Consider the following 17,829-nt stretch of genomic DNA (forward strand, 5'->3'; position numbering starts at 1 on the left):
TATAGGGCCTCTTCATGACTGAGTGTACGCGACTTTCAGAGGCTTTACTTGCCCTTGGCTGTTGCCAAGTGCATTGGCACGACGACGACGCAGCATCTCCGCGGACCTCTCGTGGCTCTTTTTCTTGTTGCATACCCCACCGTGGCGACCGTCGGCGGACAGAAGGAGAGAAAGAGAGCGCTGCCTCCGCTATGTGTAGGCGTACGTGTTGTGCAGGGCCGTGCCGTTATGAATTCAAACCTTCAAGTTTTAGATGCACCCAAGAAGAACCATCTTGATCGTTACTGGTGCGGAAGTGATGACCTTGGAGCGTTTTAAGTCGAAATTGGTATTTAGGTTAGGTTTTTGTTGGATAAAATTAAATTGCATAGGTTTAGGACATTGTTATCATTGATGGCAATAATAGGTCAATAGGTCTCATAGCACAGGCTCATGGTGACATCTGGTGGTTAATAGAGGAAATGCTTGATGTGTATTTACTCGGTATTTATAGACTACCTGATACAGATACATTTCTTAAAGCATATATGAAAAACTTAAGACAGTTTTCTTGTTCCAGAGGGAAAGTTGCAAAGAACCGTTACACGATCTTCAATTCAAACGTCTCCTCTGCCAAATACATGGACGGACGTGCCCATGATGGGTGAAGGGGTGTAACGGATCTTCACGAACTTTCGCGAAATTTGGACTGGTTGGCCATCCGGTGAAACGCAGGTTGATATGACTTAACCTTTTATTACAATGTGACTATATACATATATACAATCCAAATACTAGTTACTAACGATAACATAATATTTCCTTAATTTCTATTTAGAGTTGGTAATACTGAACCAGATTAGAGTAATCTTAACTTCTAAACTAGGATCTACATATATAGAATATGTAAAAGAATCAAAGATTTCTCACTTTATACAAAGGAATAGAAAATAAAAAATGTGTAAATTTCTCTTTACTTATAAATACCAAATAAGAATTTAATTTCATTAATTTACCTCTTTCGTCCATGGTCCTTTGACCAATTCTGGATTCACGACTTTCGCCCATCTTTGCTGACACTGAACGTCACTTCTGTCTGGGAAGTGGCCAGCTATGACATCCCATCGAAGTCCGGTCCCAAGTTGCTCGGCGTTGCTTACTAGCTGCTTCAACAGACCGTCCTGAAACCCATTCAAATGGAACATATATTACATATAGGTAGGAGCAATGTAACATTGTAAGGTGGTAACTTAAAATTTCACATGTAATGCAAGAAATATTGACAAACATTACCCCGTTTTAAAATAGGTGCGTGTGAAGAAGACCATTGACGATTAATTGATGAGATTTGCAAAACTTGCTGTGCTAAATTGATGATAATAATTTTACTCGTGCAATGTATACTTCCGATTTAAACATTCGAGAAAGGCATCATTTTTAGTTATGTTAATTTTTGGAGGATGTCTTTTAATTTAATATCTGCAGTATAATTTTATTTTTTTTAAATTGGAAGTTTCAATTTTTTTGCAAATTAATCAGATACGTTTTTACGAAAAATATTATGCTAGAAGTAAAAAAAAAAAAAAAATGATGTACATGTGAAGATGAAGCTTAATTGGAACATTAACCTTTTATGATATGGATGGAATTATAATTAGAAACCAATATGGAGAAGTATAAAAGTTACAGTCTTTTTTGCAGGTAGGTTTGGCACGTTTTTATGGAAAAGATTAAGCTAGAAATACGAAAAAAAAAAAAAAAAAAAAAAACGATGAGGTTTAAAATTTTTTTATTATAACATTTACCTTTTTACTAGATGGATGTGATTGTAATTAAAAAGTAATGTAGAAATGACTTTATCGTACAAAATTATAAAGTGATGCAGATATTTCAAATTTCAAATACCAAGGATTACATGATACAATAGAGATACTATAGATTCAAGAAGAGAATAGAAGAAGAAATAGGGGATAAAATATCCCAAATTTTAAGATGTATGAGAATTTTCACTTGGCAATTGCATCAGATTAAAGAAGAGAATAAGAAGAGAGAGAATGAAAAAGGTCATGTAACAAATGGGATCGATAGGCCTATGTGATGTTTCCCACGGGAAACCATACGGTGCTGCCCGTTCTTTATAGCCGCGCATATGACTATGGGGTGGTCGAGGGCATCTGCCCGCGAACGTAACTCGTTGTAGAAGGTACGAAGGGTGGACCTTTTTTCGAGGCCTATGCTCATTGTATCCCTCCCCTTTCGCGTTACATCCGATCAAAGTCACGGTATAATGACGCGATCACGTGTGCATTCTCTCAGATATCAAGGTGCGTCACAGAGAAACAGGGGTAAGGAAAATAGTGTGGAACATTGTTCATATCACGGTGACCAATGAACTTTGGTCCAGTTCAATTTCTGTAAAGAGTTTCACGAAAATTCTTTTAGGGGAAATTTTGCAATACATTTCAAAAGAGATTACAAATTTTTATTATTTTTTAATCTTCTCTAGATTGAACAAATTTGCGACGTTTAAATTAGCAATCATATTTATAATTTTAGAAGTAAACAAAATCACTAATTCTTTTTGCTATTTTTTTTTTTAACAGTGTTTACAATGAAAAAATTTGCAACATTTCAGTTAGAGATGCGTGTATTGTGTATATATAATTATAGAAGTAAATAAAAAATTCAAATTTAAATGTTCAGAATATGTAACATGGAATTTCTGATTGATTACCTCCTCTTTGGTCCACCTTCCTTTGTTTATATGTTTTCCTTGACCATTACTGCTCGCATTTGTCGTGTTTGGATTCTGGGACTGATTGCTGGCTCCGCGACAAGCAATGACATTGTACTCGTTGTCAGATTCTCCCCCACTACTAGAATCGTAACCAGAGCGCGATCTAGAGAAACAAAAAGAACGTTGTCTTTCAGTAACTTGGAAATCATAAACATGAAATTCGTAATTGAAGTTTGATTTACAACAATGTTTACACCTCAAGAAAAATATTTTTCCAAATATGTATTTATTAAACTTAAAATTAAAATTTACAAATGTATTGATTTTAATCTGGAATGGTCACAAATGCCTTTCTAATAATTGTCATTTCATTTATTTCATTTCTTAGAGAAATAAAAGTGAAGAAAATGTAACAATATGTTAAAACCAAAATCTATTTTTGATTAATATTTTATAAAAATATTGAAACTAGGAAGTGACACATAAGAAATCTTTCTTCAACAGAAATTCTCACACTGACGTTACAAAATCTCTTTTTTTACAATACAATCCAATTTGAAGATGAGTGTGGTTCAAGAGGGATGTAAAAATTCGCGAAAAGATCGAACGTGCGAACATGTAACGGATATAGCTATTTTTTTTTGTCCGTACAAAGGCGAAGACGGGAAATCATGGATGGCTGACCATCCATCCTGCGCGCGCTTCTTCCTTTTCTTTGTCAAAGGAACTATCGCGCACTCACCACCCCTTTGTTCTTCACCCTTTCCTAAAACCGCCAACCAAGAGGCAATCTTGACCACAGTCTGGCCAGTGTCAGTTTTTGCGGTTACAAATGGTTTGTTCCTTCATCATCTTCAAGGATTTCCTGTCTACTTCTTCCGCAAATGATCGTTATTCATTCCCGCCCCCCCTTCACACTATTCCTTAATTTTTTCTCTTTACGAAAGGCTCTTGGTAAAATTAAAAAAGAAAGGCAAAATCACACATTTTTTTACTTAATTTGCCATTCTATTTTCTTCTCATTCAGTTTGTATTTATTATTTACATAAATGTTTTTCTTTTATATATCTTTCATGATAGAAAGATAAAAGAGCGTCCCACTCTACCCGGAAGTAACTTACACATACAGTAGATATATATAACTTTATTACAGATGAAAGAGTTCACTGTATCTGTCAAGGTCATCTGCAATAATTTCATCAATCAAAACTCTTTTAACCTCAATTTTTTACAGGAAGTTTCTTATTCTGAATTTAATGGTATTCGTTCCAGCCAATCAGAAAACTACTTTAAGAAAACACTTGATTATTAGTTTTTATTACTTCAAACTCTTAAAAAACGATTATTGAAAGAAAGATTCTATCTCAAAGATTTTGTCTAATATTTAATTACTAATCTAATAATCTCCGTTGTATTTGATTAATTCCTTGCTCATTTTTCTAAGAAAATAATAGTGTACATAAGTGTAGTAAAATGACTTCAAAAGGAGTCTCTCTTTGACTAATATGTAGAAAGTTTCACATTCGTGGAAAGGCAACAGAGCTGATATTACACAATAATCCATCGTCAAGTGCAATTAGCCAACAGTTGGCTGCACGTTATATCAACGTATTTACATTCCAGCCACTGTGGAGTCTATGTTTGCCGGATGACGTAATTTGACGACAATAACTGGTCAGCTCGAGATGAAACACACACGTATGTATATAACGTTATGTACTCCTCCACATAGAGAAATCAAACGCAACGGTCCGAATGCTTGTTATGTTTACTGTTTCAGGCAGGCCACGACCGGCATTTCCGCTGCATGCAGCTATATCGTGCGAGCCTTCACCAAACGGCGCTCGTTTAACCCCTTTGTTCCGTCAGAGTACGCTGCAAAGACGCCGCAGCGGCGCCCGAGCGAAACCGAGCACAAAAGTTCACTATACCGAACCGTTGGTCATTGTTCTGACACAATTATTTCGAATCAACGTGCAGAAAATGATGTAATATGATCTCCAATATTTTAAACAGACCTATTACACTTGACATTGCTGGATACATAATGATAAAAAGTTTGGAATCACTATATATTTTATGGGAATTAAGAATTTAAAACAAGTTTTAATTGGAATCCTATTACTTTAGAAAATATCTTTATCAAAGATTTATTAAAATAAAAAAAGTGTAACTAGAGTTATATAATAATAAATATAATAAATATTAATAACTACAACTATTCCCAATTTTCATTTTCACATCAATTATACGTGACGAATTCATTCTGCGTTCCCATGTATCAAAAGATGTGCCATCATCCTTATTAGTACTAAAATATCATAACCTTTATACTAGCGAAACAAATCAAAAAGCCATTAATTCAACCGATAAGCTGACAGCTGAAGTTTTTTTCTATAATCCTAGCGTTAAATTTGCAAATTAGACTCTTCTTTCGAAATTTAATTATAATATAACAAACTCACTAATTGATGGAAGCACAACGGCAAGAAATAATTGCTGCCTATTACAGCGATATGGTAAAAGTAGGATTCCAGCGCAGGAAATTACCAGTTACCCTTGAATCTTTAATTAACAAATTTTGATTGACTCATCGTGATTGATTATAAACTTTACTAATAATGGATGCTACTATTTTTTTATTATTATTTATTACTATTTAATAATTGATATATATTTTACTATTATTTGTTAATCTTTATTTCGATCAAGTAAGAAACAATATAGAGCCGAGGGGTATCTCTATAGGCTCAGGGCGGAAAATAATGACAACGATAAGGTTCACCAACCATCTGCGTTTCGCATATGTTTATATGACGCGTATACTTGTGGCATCCTACAAGCGCTATCGTTCCATAACCTTCCATTGTAAGTACTTTATTGCCAGATACATACATACATGCATACACACATCATATAGCCACCTTCTTCTCTCGGTACGCGCAGCTGCTTGTTGGTGAGACAGAAAGAAAGGGGCGAGCGCACTAGGGTGAAAAAGTACCGAAGAGTATGAAAAGAGAATTACTAAATTTGCTTGTACTCTATTAGGCTTCACTTATCATGGATTTAAAAATGTTTCACTGGTGGAAGGTTTACGACATGCTCCTTTTATCTTTACATTTGTTATTTGTACTAGTATATGTACACAAGTGTGTTTTGAAAGCGATCATTTTGTTATTAAATCATGTTTTCTTTTCGTGTCGTATCAATGACCAACAACGAAAGCAGCGATAACTATCCCAGTGAAACTTCTTGGAATCCTTTATCCATCACCAAAGTAGGTATCGAGATAAGAAAACGAAAGTACTTATGTATATAAGTCCCATAAAAGTTAGCGGCAAGTCAGGCGTCACTAGTTTACATTTCATTAAGCCACTAAGGGCAGTGAAATAATGCGTACAAAATATGTAAACGAAACATTATTGCACGTAAACTCAATACGCACCGAATTTGAAGATCTGAAAATTCGAAAATCTGAAGATCTCAAAATTTAAAAACTTGAAAATCTGAAAATAAAATGTTACCTTAGCGCAAATTATTAATCCAATTATTAATCCTTATTGAGATAAATAATCTCACAATTCTTTCTCATCTCGATTGAACGTCTGTTTAACAAACAATAAAATCTTGAATATAAGCAATAGAAATTCCCCTTTTTATCCCTTCCAGTTGTTTCCTGGCCTTAAAAGACCGATACTATGGAACACGCATGCGCATATTTACTCAGGCTAGCACGTGGCAACCGTGCTACTACAGGAAACGCGCGTTTTCATCTTCGCAGCTGTTTTCACGTCGGTGAGAGAAATTCATATAAAACGCAACTGATACACTGTAATTGAGCTTCTAATTGGCGGAGCCTAGCAATGCAATCTTCGCTGCCCGAATACGATGACTTTCTGCAGGTGCACATATGTTTATGTTCCCGGCTGCAGACAAGTCGGGAATACGTTATGAAGCGTTCACTCACGAGGGAATGCTAGGAACTGAAAGGGGAGTGCCGCCGTTCAGGTGGAATGTCTCCTGCATACAGGACGTGTCGCTTAAAAAAAGTGAACACTGCAAAATTCGTGAAACTATGCAAACAAATACTTGCCGGTGATTTGTCGCTCGACTTGCACGTGACAGGGTTGATTGAGCAACCATATTGACTTTTATATACCTTCTTTTAACAGAGCTTTTAAAATTTAAAGCCTCATCAGTCAAATTTATAGACAGGATTTTGGAGGTTAGACACCATTTCTGTCAAGGTTATATGATTGTAAATCGTAAGGGAATATATTTGTTCATTATTGTGATTTGTGTAAGATTAGTAATATTTATATATAGTTGCACACGCAAAAATAGTTTCCCAAAATTTGAATAATATCGTCATAGTAACAAATTGACTATAGATAATAATATTTGTTATAAAGAAGAACACAATAAATAGAAAAATTCACTGACTTACAGGCGATGAATTTCAATTCCTAGAATATCATAGACTTCCATGACATGTCGAGGAATCTAATCGCGGTATATCTCTTCACAACGTGTCTTCCATGAGAATTTGCTAGATACACAGTCAAGCTGATACCAGCCATATTAGAATTCGTAAGTTGACAAACTTTTAAATGTCATTTCTACGAAAAATAGCTATTTACAATGTTAAAAAACATAACTAATATTAGACATAAAAATTTAAATATATACATGGGTAAAATTTTATATATTATAATAGAATAATATTCCTGGTGCGCATGCGCAGTTACAATAACAATCACATAGAACAATTGAACAACCCTTTTTTCGGGTGCAGTAGAATTTCCATGAAAACAAATCCTCAGAATACAAGAACGGAATGCACGAATCGCATTTTTGTGCAGCCTCCTTTTCACTTTCTACTTTGTATGACTAAACGAGAGTCTGGAGCGGAGGCAGAACGTGCGCAGAATGGTGGAACGTCTGTCCGGTATTCGACTGTGCTTCATTCAAATTTGAAAGTAAGAATGGAGGAGACGGTACGAACCACGTGCACTTGATACACCTCGTCACGTGTGAACCAACACGTCATAAATGTAAGAAACACATGAATTATTTTTCCACAACACACAATTATTAAAATAATTTAATAAACGAAATATGCCAAAAGAACAAATATATGAATAATTATCATTATTCAATTTATCAAAAAATTTATGCCATCAGTGAAAAAATTTTCAGAATGGGGAAGAAAAAATAAATTAGCGAATGAGATAGAATAAGCAAAAGAAGGAGACAGGAAGACTGTTAAAAAAGAGAACACACTATATTTTGTCACGTTTCGATGTTTCTTGGTCCAGCTTTCGCGACCAACTCTTTACTACCTACTTAGTCGTGACGCGCGAAAAAAAAGGACAGAAATATCGCTGGGAATCGCAAATACACAGTCGGAGACGATCGGTATCCGTTCCTCCTCCTTTTTTTTCACTCGCGTTATGTAAAGGCTTTCGCCTTCGTGGAAGTTCTAACGGTCGTGGATATCCTTGAGTTTAAATCCCGAGACACGTGGCTAGACGCAGGACTTCCTTCGGCATTCTCACGATCCGCGAAAATATGTGCGCACATCGTATATACATATGTATGTATATGTACACCACGGTGCGATAGCCGAGAGAGGTTATATAGATAGAAGGAATCAGCACTGTGCGAACGCACGATGTTTGTTAACCCTGAATGGTGGTGGTGTGATTCCCTTCACGCCTCACCACGTCGAAAGTATCGCGAATAAATTACAAAAATGACCGCTGTCATGAATATTTATACGGAACAGACATCTAACGTTTTTTTATAGATGACGATTGCGAAAAACGATGTAGGATGAGATCGGTCATCGTTCGAGATACCATCAAATTGATTTAACTTGTAAAGCAATCAAGCACGAAGCATATGTAATATAGTGACGAAACTGAGTACTTAAAATGTGATGGCACTGATAATCATACCATTTTTATTTTTGTAGTCGATCCTAATTAATTGTAGAATCTGTTTCTTCCCATTTCTAGCTTTATTTTATTTATGTAATCCAAATGTGGAATTCTGGTAAAATAATTGGTAGATAAAATGGTCAAAAATAGTGTATAAAAAAGGAAACGGAAACAGACGGAATGCTGAAAAAAGATGCGGGAACGATAAGTCGAAGAAAGGGCACGTGGACAGGCGAAGAATAACTGATAAAATCATCACGATTTTATCCAACACGTGACACTCGCGGTGGAAACAAGGGACAAGCGAAACGACTCGACCGAGACACTCATTAATCAATTTAGGACACTAACTCCATACGTGGAGTAAATGGGGTGATAGAGAGGGAACAGAGAGAAAGAGAAAGAGAGAGAGAGAGAGTAAAATTCGAGGGAAGACGCAAGAGGACAGGGTGCGAATGAGAACGCAAAAGGAAGATAGGAATAAGTCGTGGTGACACAGGAAAGAGAAGGGTAATACGCTAGCGGATCACGTCGGATTTTATATCTTCCTATCCTCTTACCTCGGTGCTTCTCACTTCCTGTTTGGTCAAAAGGGTAATTGTAATTTCCTGACCTAACCGCTAAAACTTCTACAGGACGCTCAAATTATGGTGCAAAGAAAAATGAAAAAACAAAGAAGGAAAATTAAGTGGATTTCATTGTATGATAATTTACCAACTAATAATATTATTTGTAATATTAGCAAGTGCCAAATTGTAGGTTATAGACATCTACTATATAGCACCAAAATTTCACATCGAGTAGTACTATCAACTGTCATATAATTTGTAGGATTTTACTAATAATATTATTTCAATTCTTTAAGATATCTCAGATTATTTTGATGAAACAAATTAAATAGAAGACTGGCTATATTTTAACTTCGGTAAACTCTAATGAATAATTCTACCTCAATACATTTGTAATGATACATTTATGTAGAAATGTTTTGTTTTAGGAATTCGCACGAATTGAGAATACAAGAGTTAAGTCCACCTCTCCTCCCCCCGTTTCTTTCAAGTTTAGCTGTCAAGAGAATTGAACGTATCGGTTGCTAAGCTCCCTTCTCTCCCCAAATCAGTATGCGAAACTACTGTCGGAGGTCGAGGACGTCCGGTCAAAATTTCCAATCGGCTGGTTTAACCTCGGCGACAAGAAAGCGCCGTGCCGTTAGTTGCGAGGCGAAATGAATGAACAAGCTCTCACACTTAGCGTTTACTTGAAAGGTGGCGACACAAGCAGGTGCTGTGCCACAGCTGTCCCCTTTGTCTAGGACTTCAGACGCTATATGACTAAAGTACTCTGTACGATCTCAATGACAATTATTCCAATGAAATTCGATAACTATTATCTGGTATTAATCTTCATTAAGATTTATACTTTCACATGTGTTGTTTCCTAATCTTAAAATATGTAGACTTTTTACTCATTTGGTTAATTATTAGCATCAATAATATCTAACAAAAATATTATGGAAAATTATAGTTTTTGTTAAAGGATATTGAATCTTAAGATAGAGAATACTTTTAATTTCAATATTTACTTCCAAGTACAGAAGACTATTCTAAGACTATTCTAACCATATAAGATTTATGAAATTACTGTTAGGTATAAAGGGTAAAAAATACTATTCAGTACTTAAGGATTTAACAAATATTAAATCATTTACACAATACCGAAACATTATTATCCACAAATCATATTTGTGACAGATACCGACTTACGGTAAATATCGTTCCAACTTAGTGTATTTCTCATTACATCATCAAAGTAATAGGGTGTTACCAAGGCAACGAGGTAAATCTTGGTGAATTTCAGATAATAAATACCTATCGACCCAACAGAACGCGGTAAGAAGAGGGTTAACGAAGCTATTCACGATATTCCATCGTGGATACGCGATTACACGTTTATTTCCCCCTCTTCGAATTTTCGAGTTTCACGACGAAAATCGAGCGTCTCGTGAGAAAGGGAGAGAAAAAAGAAACCCATTGTGGCTACGCATACCGCGACTATGGACATCTGCCGAAGTTCCGAACTTTCCCCTCTTTTTGACCACTTCCTTGCGAGTTGTCTGCCATATTCTCATCCCCCCTCTTTTACCCCATCGTTTGCAACGAGCAGCCCTACGGCTAGCAATCTTCCTTTTTCTTTCTTTCACCTTCCTTCCTTCCGTCCGCCTGTTGCTCGTCACGCAACAATAAGGTTATTGCGCGAACCAGCCGATGTCCCTTCCTAAGTAAATGTCCACTGCTTGTGTCCCATGGTCATGGTTCGTCGGGAAAAGCCAGACAGCAGATCTATAACGCCTTTTTGCCTCGTTTTGTACGTATCCTTGCGAGATCATATCGCCTGGTCTCCACTGTGACCGAGAAACGTATCAGAGCTTGGAGAGATATGAATAAAAGGTATGCATAATGTAACGTTCTGAAAATATCATGACAGATATACGTTTGTAGATGGCGGACCTACTGCAGTGATAATGGAGTATTGTGTACCAAACTGGAGAGGTCAACGTTCGGATTATTGTTCCTCCAAAGAACTACACGTCTTCTTTCGAAATTCTTTAGAAAAACGTTCTTCTAGTAGTCCAATAGTCAATTCTACCTCATTTACATTCTGGGAGATATTTACGAATAAAATTTTTTATCGTAATGATCCTTTTAACCTTTTTGATAATGCAGATGACTACATTTAACTATTATGATTGACTATAACCAATCACAAGCGCTTACTATATAAATACTAAAAGTGATTATAGCCACTCAATATAGAGTTTCTTTTACAATATTTTCCGCAGTTCACATATCTTTTATGACAGCAGTACATTATATAGCACCCACAGTGCTGTAGTAAAAGTGGTTAATCTCAGATAATTTTTCTTTTTTACGCAAGATTACATATCTCTTCCCTCCGTACAGCATTATATAAACTCAACTTAGACGCTGCGTGACTCGTTAACCAATTAAGGGCCAACTATGTGTTAAGGCAACATTTCATTCAAAACTTTCACTTTATCTTATATTATTAGATTCTACTTCTTAATATTTGATTATAGAAAGAAACTTAAAAAATTGAATATCTGTTTCGGTACTATATCCCTATACATTCTACAATGAAATTTGAAAAAATATTTATAGCATTATAATATAAATCTCTTTTGTATCTCAAATCTCTTGTCTTTTAAATTATGTAAATTATTTTAGATTTCCATAATGTACTTATTAAAATATGCAAACTTTAAATCCCTTGCCAAAAACAGTATGTAATGTGTACCTTCTTACATATTTCAATAATATTATATATACACTTTATAGCATAAAGTGATCTACAATCAAAATGTTTATATTATAAATTGCAGCTAATATAAAATTTTATGTATTATGTATTAAACTGCTTGATCCTTAGTGAATTGACGCACCGGATGCTATCCCTCAAGCGGACAAATTCGAAAAGTGTTATCTGGAGAGCGCACCGCTCCTCCGTGGGTAACGGGTCAAGAGTAAGGGTCAATGCAACCGTTATCATCCGGGGCCCCGTTTGGTCGCGTGCGACGCGGTTGCCGGCACAATTGATTCTGTCGTCGATTTTCCAAAGTTACAGACCAGGTGCAAGGGATCCATTGGTCCCTGCCCGTCAGCTGCTACCCCCACGACCCACCCCCTCGCCACACAGGCCGACCAACACATGATGTACTCGCGCGTTCCTCAATTTGTGCGTTTAAAAAGCCTCTCGTGCCACGGAGCCACCGATGAAAGGGAACGCCCTGGTAAAATATGCGGAATTTCCAAGTAGACCGGTGCGCCGTCTTACGGGATCCTATGAGCGCGCTGTTCTATCATCAGCGGGACAGGTGACCATGACAAATTGCCTGTCGGGACGTACTCTACTTTTACCGCCATCTTACGATTTCCACTGTTTCTCTTCCTTGTACACATTCTTACCTGATATATATATATATATATATATATATATATATATATATACAAATACATATATAAAAATATAAATATATATATATATATATATGTAGTGACTTATATCGCTTATATTATGAAATATATTTTTCTATTCCTAGTACTGGTCATCGTTGGTTTTACGTGATTTTATGCGATAGTATATTTATTTTTTGCTTCGGAACATATAGTAAATTAGATAATTTTTGTTAATAATACCTCTTTTTGATAGAGAGACTTGAGGCTATCCCTGCCCCGTATTGCAGAATTCTTTATTTGGTTTGTTTTGTCGAATTAATTCGATTTTGATATTAAGGGACGAAGAATTTAATACCATGTGTCATGAGAAATATTAGTTGCTAAGTAACTATCTATAAAACGTAGTACTACGATGATTCATGAAGAATTCTCAAACGGTAGAAAATACCGTGTAATCCGTGGATAATCAAGGATTCGATGCCACGAAGCTGTTACGTCGACGCTGTTGCGAGTTATTTAATGAACCATGTACAGTACACTTTCAATCGGCGTCTAGGCACGACTTGTGGTTGCTTGATTCATGAATGGCATTAAGGGAATCTGTCTCGAGCACGACAAGGTGATAAGACGAAAAAAGATTGAATGAGGACGACCATAAGCGAGGAGGATGAGGAAGACGAGTCAAGATCAAGGTCAACGCGTTTCGGAATCTTCGTTCCTTCGCGAACCGGTCGGAGAAATTCCGACAGAATAGTCGGTAGAAAAAGAAAACTAACCAAGTTCCAATCCTATCTCAAGATAAATCATATAGACGACGATCGAGAAACTTGATTCCTAATGTCAGGTTAGACTATTTAGAAATATCAAATTTTGTGATAGCTGACGAATTAGAAAGTGAATGAGAAATCGTACGAATACACCTGTGATTGTTCCACTGATGGCGAGCCCAATGATAGCTTGTACTACTTGGCAACACGTTTCGAAAGTATGGATTAATGACAGCTCGACCCGTACACGGCGCTCGACCCGCCACCTTGTGTTCGCCAAAAGGAGTAACAAAGATAGCTGTTTCAACGAAACAGCTTGTTATGTATTTGGTTCCTAAGCTTATAATAAAAATTCCATCGTAAAGAGATAAAACTTTCGTTCCAATTAGGCGCGGCAGAATCTTGTTAAATTTTCTCCTATGCTTTGTATTTGAACTTTACCGACGGACCACACACGCACTTATATAAATGAATCTCGAAACAAGTCAGAAAGCTAGTACATACATACTTGTACGATTCATTCCATGAAAGAGAGCCAGATATATATATATATATGTATATTCGAATTTGTTCGCCGGTTCGAACACGTTCCCCGCGCATAGGGTGCATGGATAGGTATATACCTAACATATACTCATATAAATATTCGTGTACATGTATGTACGTATGTATATAAGAGCAAACGAGGCAGGCAACGACATCAGGGTAGAAGTCCTTATGAGAGACATCTGGCTACCACCTGCCTTGATGCCCTCGCATTGCCAAACTTCCCCCCAATAGAACTCTCCCCGAGCATGCGCACCCGCTCCTATGACGCATACATGTGAATGCACGTGTATATGAAGATGCACGTGTTCGAACGCGTCAAAGAGCTTCACTGTATCTAAATCGTCAATCGAACACACGGATTTTTAGTCTTCCCTCTACTTCCTGTGTTATTCCTCGAATAATATCGATGCTTTTTTGCATTTGAGGCCGATATGTCCAGGTTACGTTAGTAACTGAAGATTCTACAAACTAGAAAATTTCGACCCATTGTGGATGAGAGATTCGACGTTGATTGATTACATTCTAAATTAAATTTTCAGTTTCTAGAATTGAAAATTTTCAATATTCAAAATTTAGATTCTCAATTTACAAAATTCTTAGTTTAAAAATTGTGAAGATGTATAATACAAAATAGTAATTCAACGACACAAATGCACCCATAATTAACAATATATCATTTCCTGAACATCCTCCTCGGGATATGACCGACTAAGCTAACCCCGAAAAGCGCATATGTCACTTTTAGTTCAAAAGCATGCGCTACAGCAAGATAGGCGAGAGAAATTCTCGTACCCCTACGGATGTATTTGTATTAAAAAAAAGGAGAGAAAAAAGAAGAAAAAATAAAAGAGAGAGAGAAGAAAAAAGGGGGAAATCCCCTCAGTAGCGAGCTTCATCCCCCTCGTCTCGGGAGGTGTGCGTCGTGCACCACCACACGCCTTACCCCGTGTACAACAACCAATTGTAAATCGAGCGACGAGCCACCCGGTGCTCGTTCCCATGACAAGTGCGATGGGTATTTTCTCCTCGTGAATCTTTAATTCCACCGTGGGAATCGAGGCTGCACATCGCGGAGAATCAACCTCATGGTTGATCCATGCGCACCTTGCTAATGCCGACTGATTAGAGTATTAGAGGGCCGGAGCACGAATCTCGATTTTATCTACCCCGAGCCGATTCTACGCCACTGTATTGAGTCGAAAGATCGACCCTGACGCGCGTAGAACTGACCACGCGGCACGCGGTAGACTTTCGAGTCTAGACTTGATTATCGACCGATAGTGCTAGCTTGGAATGACAACATCGAGTAATTTATGATTTATTAATATTGGAGTGAAATTCTTTCCCTTTATGACGTGGGAAGTTTGTGACATAACACAAACATAACTCAAAATTATAGATTTTTACATTTGTTTAAATATCAAATCTGTTATATGATTTCAAAATAATATTTTAAGAAATGATTCCTACGCTTTTGTATTTGTATAAACTAATCTAACCTACCGAGTCCGATTCCAATTCAAACAAAAGCCTAAACGCATAACCTAACGCGTAGTCGAGTGGATCATCGAATCGAATGAGAAATGCATATGATGTAATATAGACAGACAAGCATTAATAAAGGAAAAATTAAAATAAAACGGCGGCACAATAATTGAAAGGAATATTCGAGGGCAAGAGGAGATCATTAGAATTCATCATGTCACCGGGTGAACGAAAGCGGCGTTAGTCTATCATTTGGCCGTCCCTCAGTTGAGAACAATTCGAAAACATATGCTCCGGTGCTTTTGGAAGACTCAATAGAATATAAGAAGGCGTCGCGTCGCAGACGAGAAGGCGCGCATGCAAAAGCCTTTGCTAGGCCAAAGTCGTTCCAGACTGCGGTCTTTCTTGACTGGAGCAGATGCTGGAAATCAGGCTCGCTCTTGTGTGTATACCCTCCTGACGATCGACGACGACGTCGACCCTTGAACGAGTGTACCAAACCCAACATCGAAAATAATGATACGAATGAGGAGAAGAGAACGGGCAGTCAGAAAAGAGAAAGAGAGAGAGAGAGAGAGAGAGAGAGAGAGAAAGAGACGGAGAAAAGATTGTTCTTTCTTCTGGGGGGACTTCCTCAAGAGGCCCAGTCGCGAATCTCGTCAGCAGAACTGGAATCCCTTCGAGAAATTTGTTACTTGACATCTTTTCAGATCTCTTTCCATCTCCCTCTTTCCTTTTTTTCATTGTCTTCCTCTATCTTTTTCTTGTTATACATATTTCTTATGTCGTTGCCTTACAATATTGTCCGCCAGAAGCTTTAAAAAGAAGCACAGCTGCTTAAACGGTTATTTAATTGTCATCTAAAAGAACACTCCTCCGTTACGAATTTAAATGACTACCGGCGCGATCTAGCGGAGATTATATGCACAGATACGAGGTACCCGAGACGTTGTCACGAATTCTAGGAATTCGTTGTCGTAGAGCCCGTTTGAATCTCATCTAAAATTAGATCGATCCGCGAAGATCGTATTCTAAGTTTACTATGCACCCTGGTTGCACCGAGATAACCTCACACGTCGGTAGATTCGTTTTTTTAGGAGGTACCACACGCGACGAAAGCGACGCGCTAAAAACAAATCTATCTTTATCTGTTCAAATTCGTTATAATTCTCGATAACAATATTCCATCTATATCATTAACACAATTACATACCATTAGTTTGTTGTATTATTATGACTATATTGCTTATCAATCAATATAAATCATGAAACATGGTATCTTTTCCTAATTTTTCGCAAGCTTTTCTCTAGCATTGGAGTTTCTTAGCAATCCATAAATTCAAGACATTGCTAAGAAACCCAATCACGCGTTTCCTGTCCTATTCTGCCTGTGCAAGTAGCATCCTGCTGCCTCCAGAAAGAGAATAAAACAGTGTCTAAGATCAGACGGCGGATTTCCATGAAACGCCTCGAGTCGGTTTCCGGATAAAAGTTACCGCTGAAACACGTTCCGTTTATCTCGTACAACCTACACGTAGATTCGTCTCAACTTTGGCAATCTCCCGTTGATCCAAGCCGTATGTCCTTCTCTCTGAACAGATATATCTGTGTACATATCTCTCTGTTTCGCCCCCACTCTATCACCAAGCAGCGCGCACAGCGGATCATTCACGAAGTAATCACGTGTGTCTTGCGTCTAGTATGATGTTCTCCTCGTTGTAACTCAGTTTCCGCGTTTCACGCTTTTGACGCGATCCTTTCCTTCCCAGGATCGCGCCCAAGTGCGAACTTTTCAAAATTCAACCAACCTTTGTGCCTTGTCTCTCATCCTTCGATCACCTCAGCTCTTTCTTTCTATTCTTTCCTTCTTCCTTTTGCCAAACGTGATTTCGCGTTTTCAACGGGTCTGGAATCTTGATTTACCAGATATACTTCTTCAATTTCGTGGCTTTTTTACTTTTTCTTTTTCAGCCCACATTTCGTGCCGTGCATCGGAGCCCAGGTATTGAATTCTTTGCATCAAGCAAACTGTTCTTTCTTCTTTACCACTTTATTCTTGCATGAAGTGTAATCTTAGTGCCAAAATTTTATTGCTAGAAGATTTTAGTCAAAGTTATTTAGTGGGAAAATTAGCAAGCAGCAATAATTAGCTTATTTAACATGGGAAAAATGAGGAATGCGTATCGAATGGCGGTCAGGGTTGACTATTATGCCAATTCAAAAAATGGTTAATACGCTGGACCCTCGGTTAAAGGACGAAGACACAAACCCGTCCATCAACAAACGAAATAAACGACTGGAGAATTCTCAACGGGTTCGATCTGAAACCGGGTTTAAATCTCCTTTAGTCAAGAACAAGTCGTTCCGGCTGTGGACCTGTATGTGCGCGCGCGCGT

At 37.4% G+C, this 17,829-nt stretch overlaps 1 protein-coding gene and 1 long non-coding RNA gene across 10 annotated transcripts in view; one reads left to right on the plus strand and one right to left on the minus strand.

Moving 5' to 3' along the window:
* Positions 1–17,829, minus strand: part of LOC132916240 (transcriptional activator Myb) — a 41,192-nt gene that overhangs the window by 7,678 nt on the left and 15,685 nt on the right. For 4 of the 5 annotated variants that reach the window (XR_009660049.1, XM_060976060.1, XM_060976061.1 and 1 more), the window contains exons 2-3: positions 2,714–2,879; positions 996–1,160 (exon numbers count right to left, since the gene is read on the minus strand). Coding sequence is in view for 4 of the 5 variants with exons in the window: in XM_060976060.1 (XP_060832043.1) it covers positions 996–1,160; positions 2,714–2,879 (331 nt within the window). In the remaining variant the exon portion in view is untranslated. Of the gene's footprint in view, positions 1–52; positions 158–995; positions 1,161–2,713; positions 2,880–17,829 lie in introns of those variants that run through there. The other variant, XM_060976062.1, reaches the window with a different exon arrangement.
* On the plus strand, positions 194–1,810 carry LOC132916248 (uncharacterized). 5 transcript variants are annotated; one of them, XR_009660051.1, is made up of 6 exons: positions 194–336; positions 407–483; positions 560–714; positions 1,091–1,197; positions 1,288–1,680; positions 1,796–1,810. It is a non-coding gene; the product is annotated as an uncharacterized LOC132916248 (long non-coding RNA). The 5 variants fall into 5 exon arrangements; XR_009660052.1 differs by lacking the exon at positions 1,796–1,810 and having other exon boundaries at positions 546–714; positions 1,288–1,469; XR_009660050.1 differs by lacking the exon at positions 1,796–1,810 and having other exon boundaries at positions 818–1,197; positions 1,288–1,469.

This window comes from Bombus pascuorum, chromosome 2 (genome assembly GCF_905332965.1).
Source record: "Bombus pascuorum chromosome 2, iyBomPasc1.1, whole genome shotgun sequence".
Lineage (NCBI taxonomy): Eukaryota > Metazoa > Arthropoda > Insecta > Hymenoptera > Apidae > Bombus > Bombus pascuorum.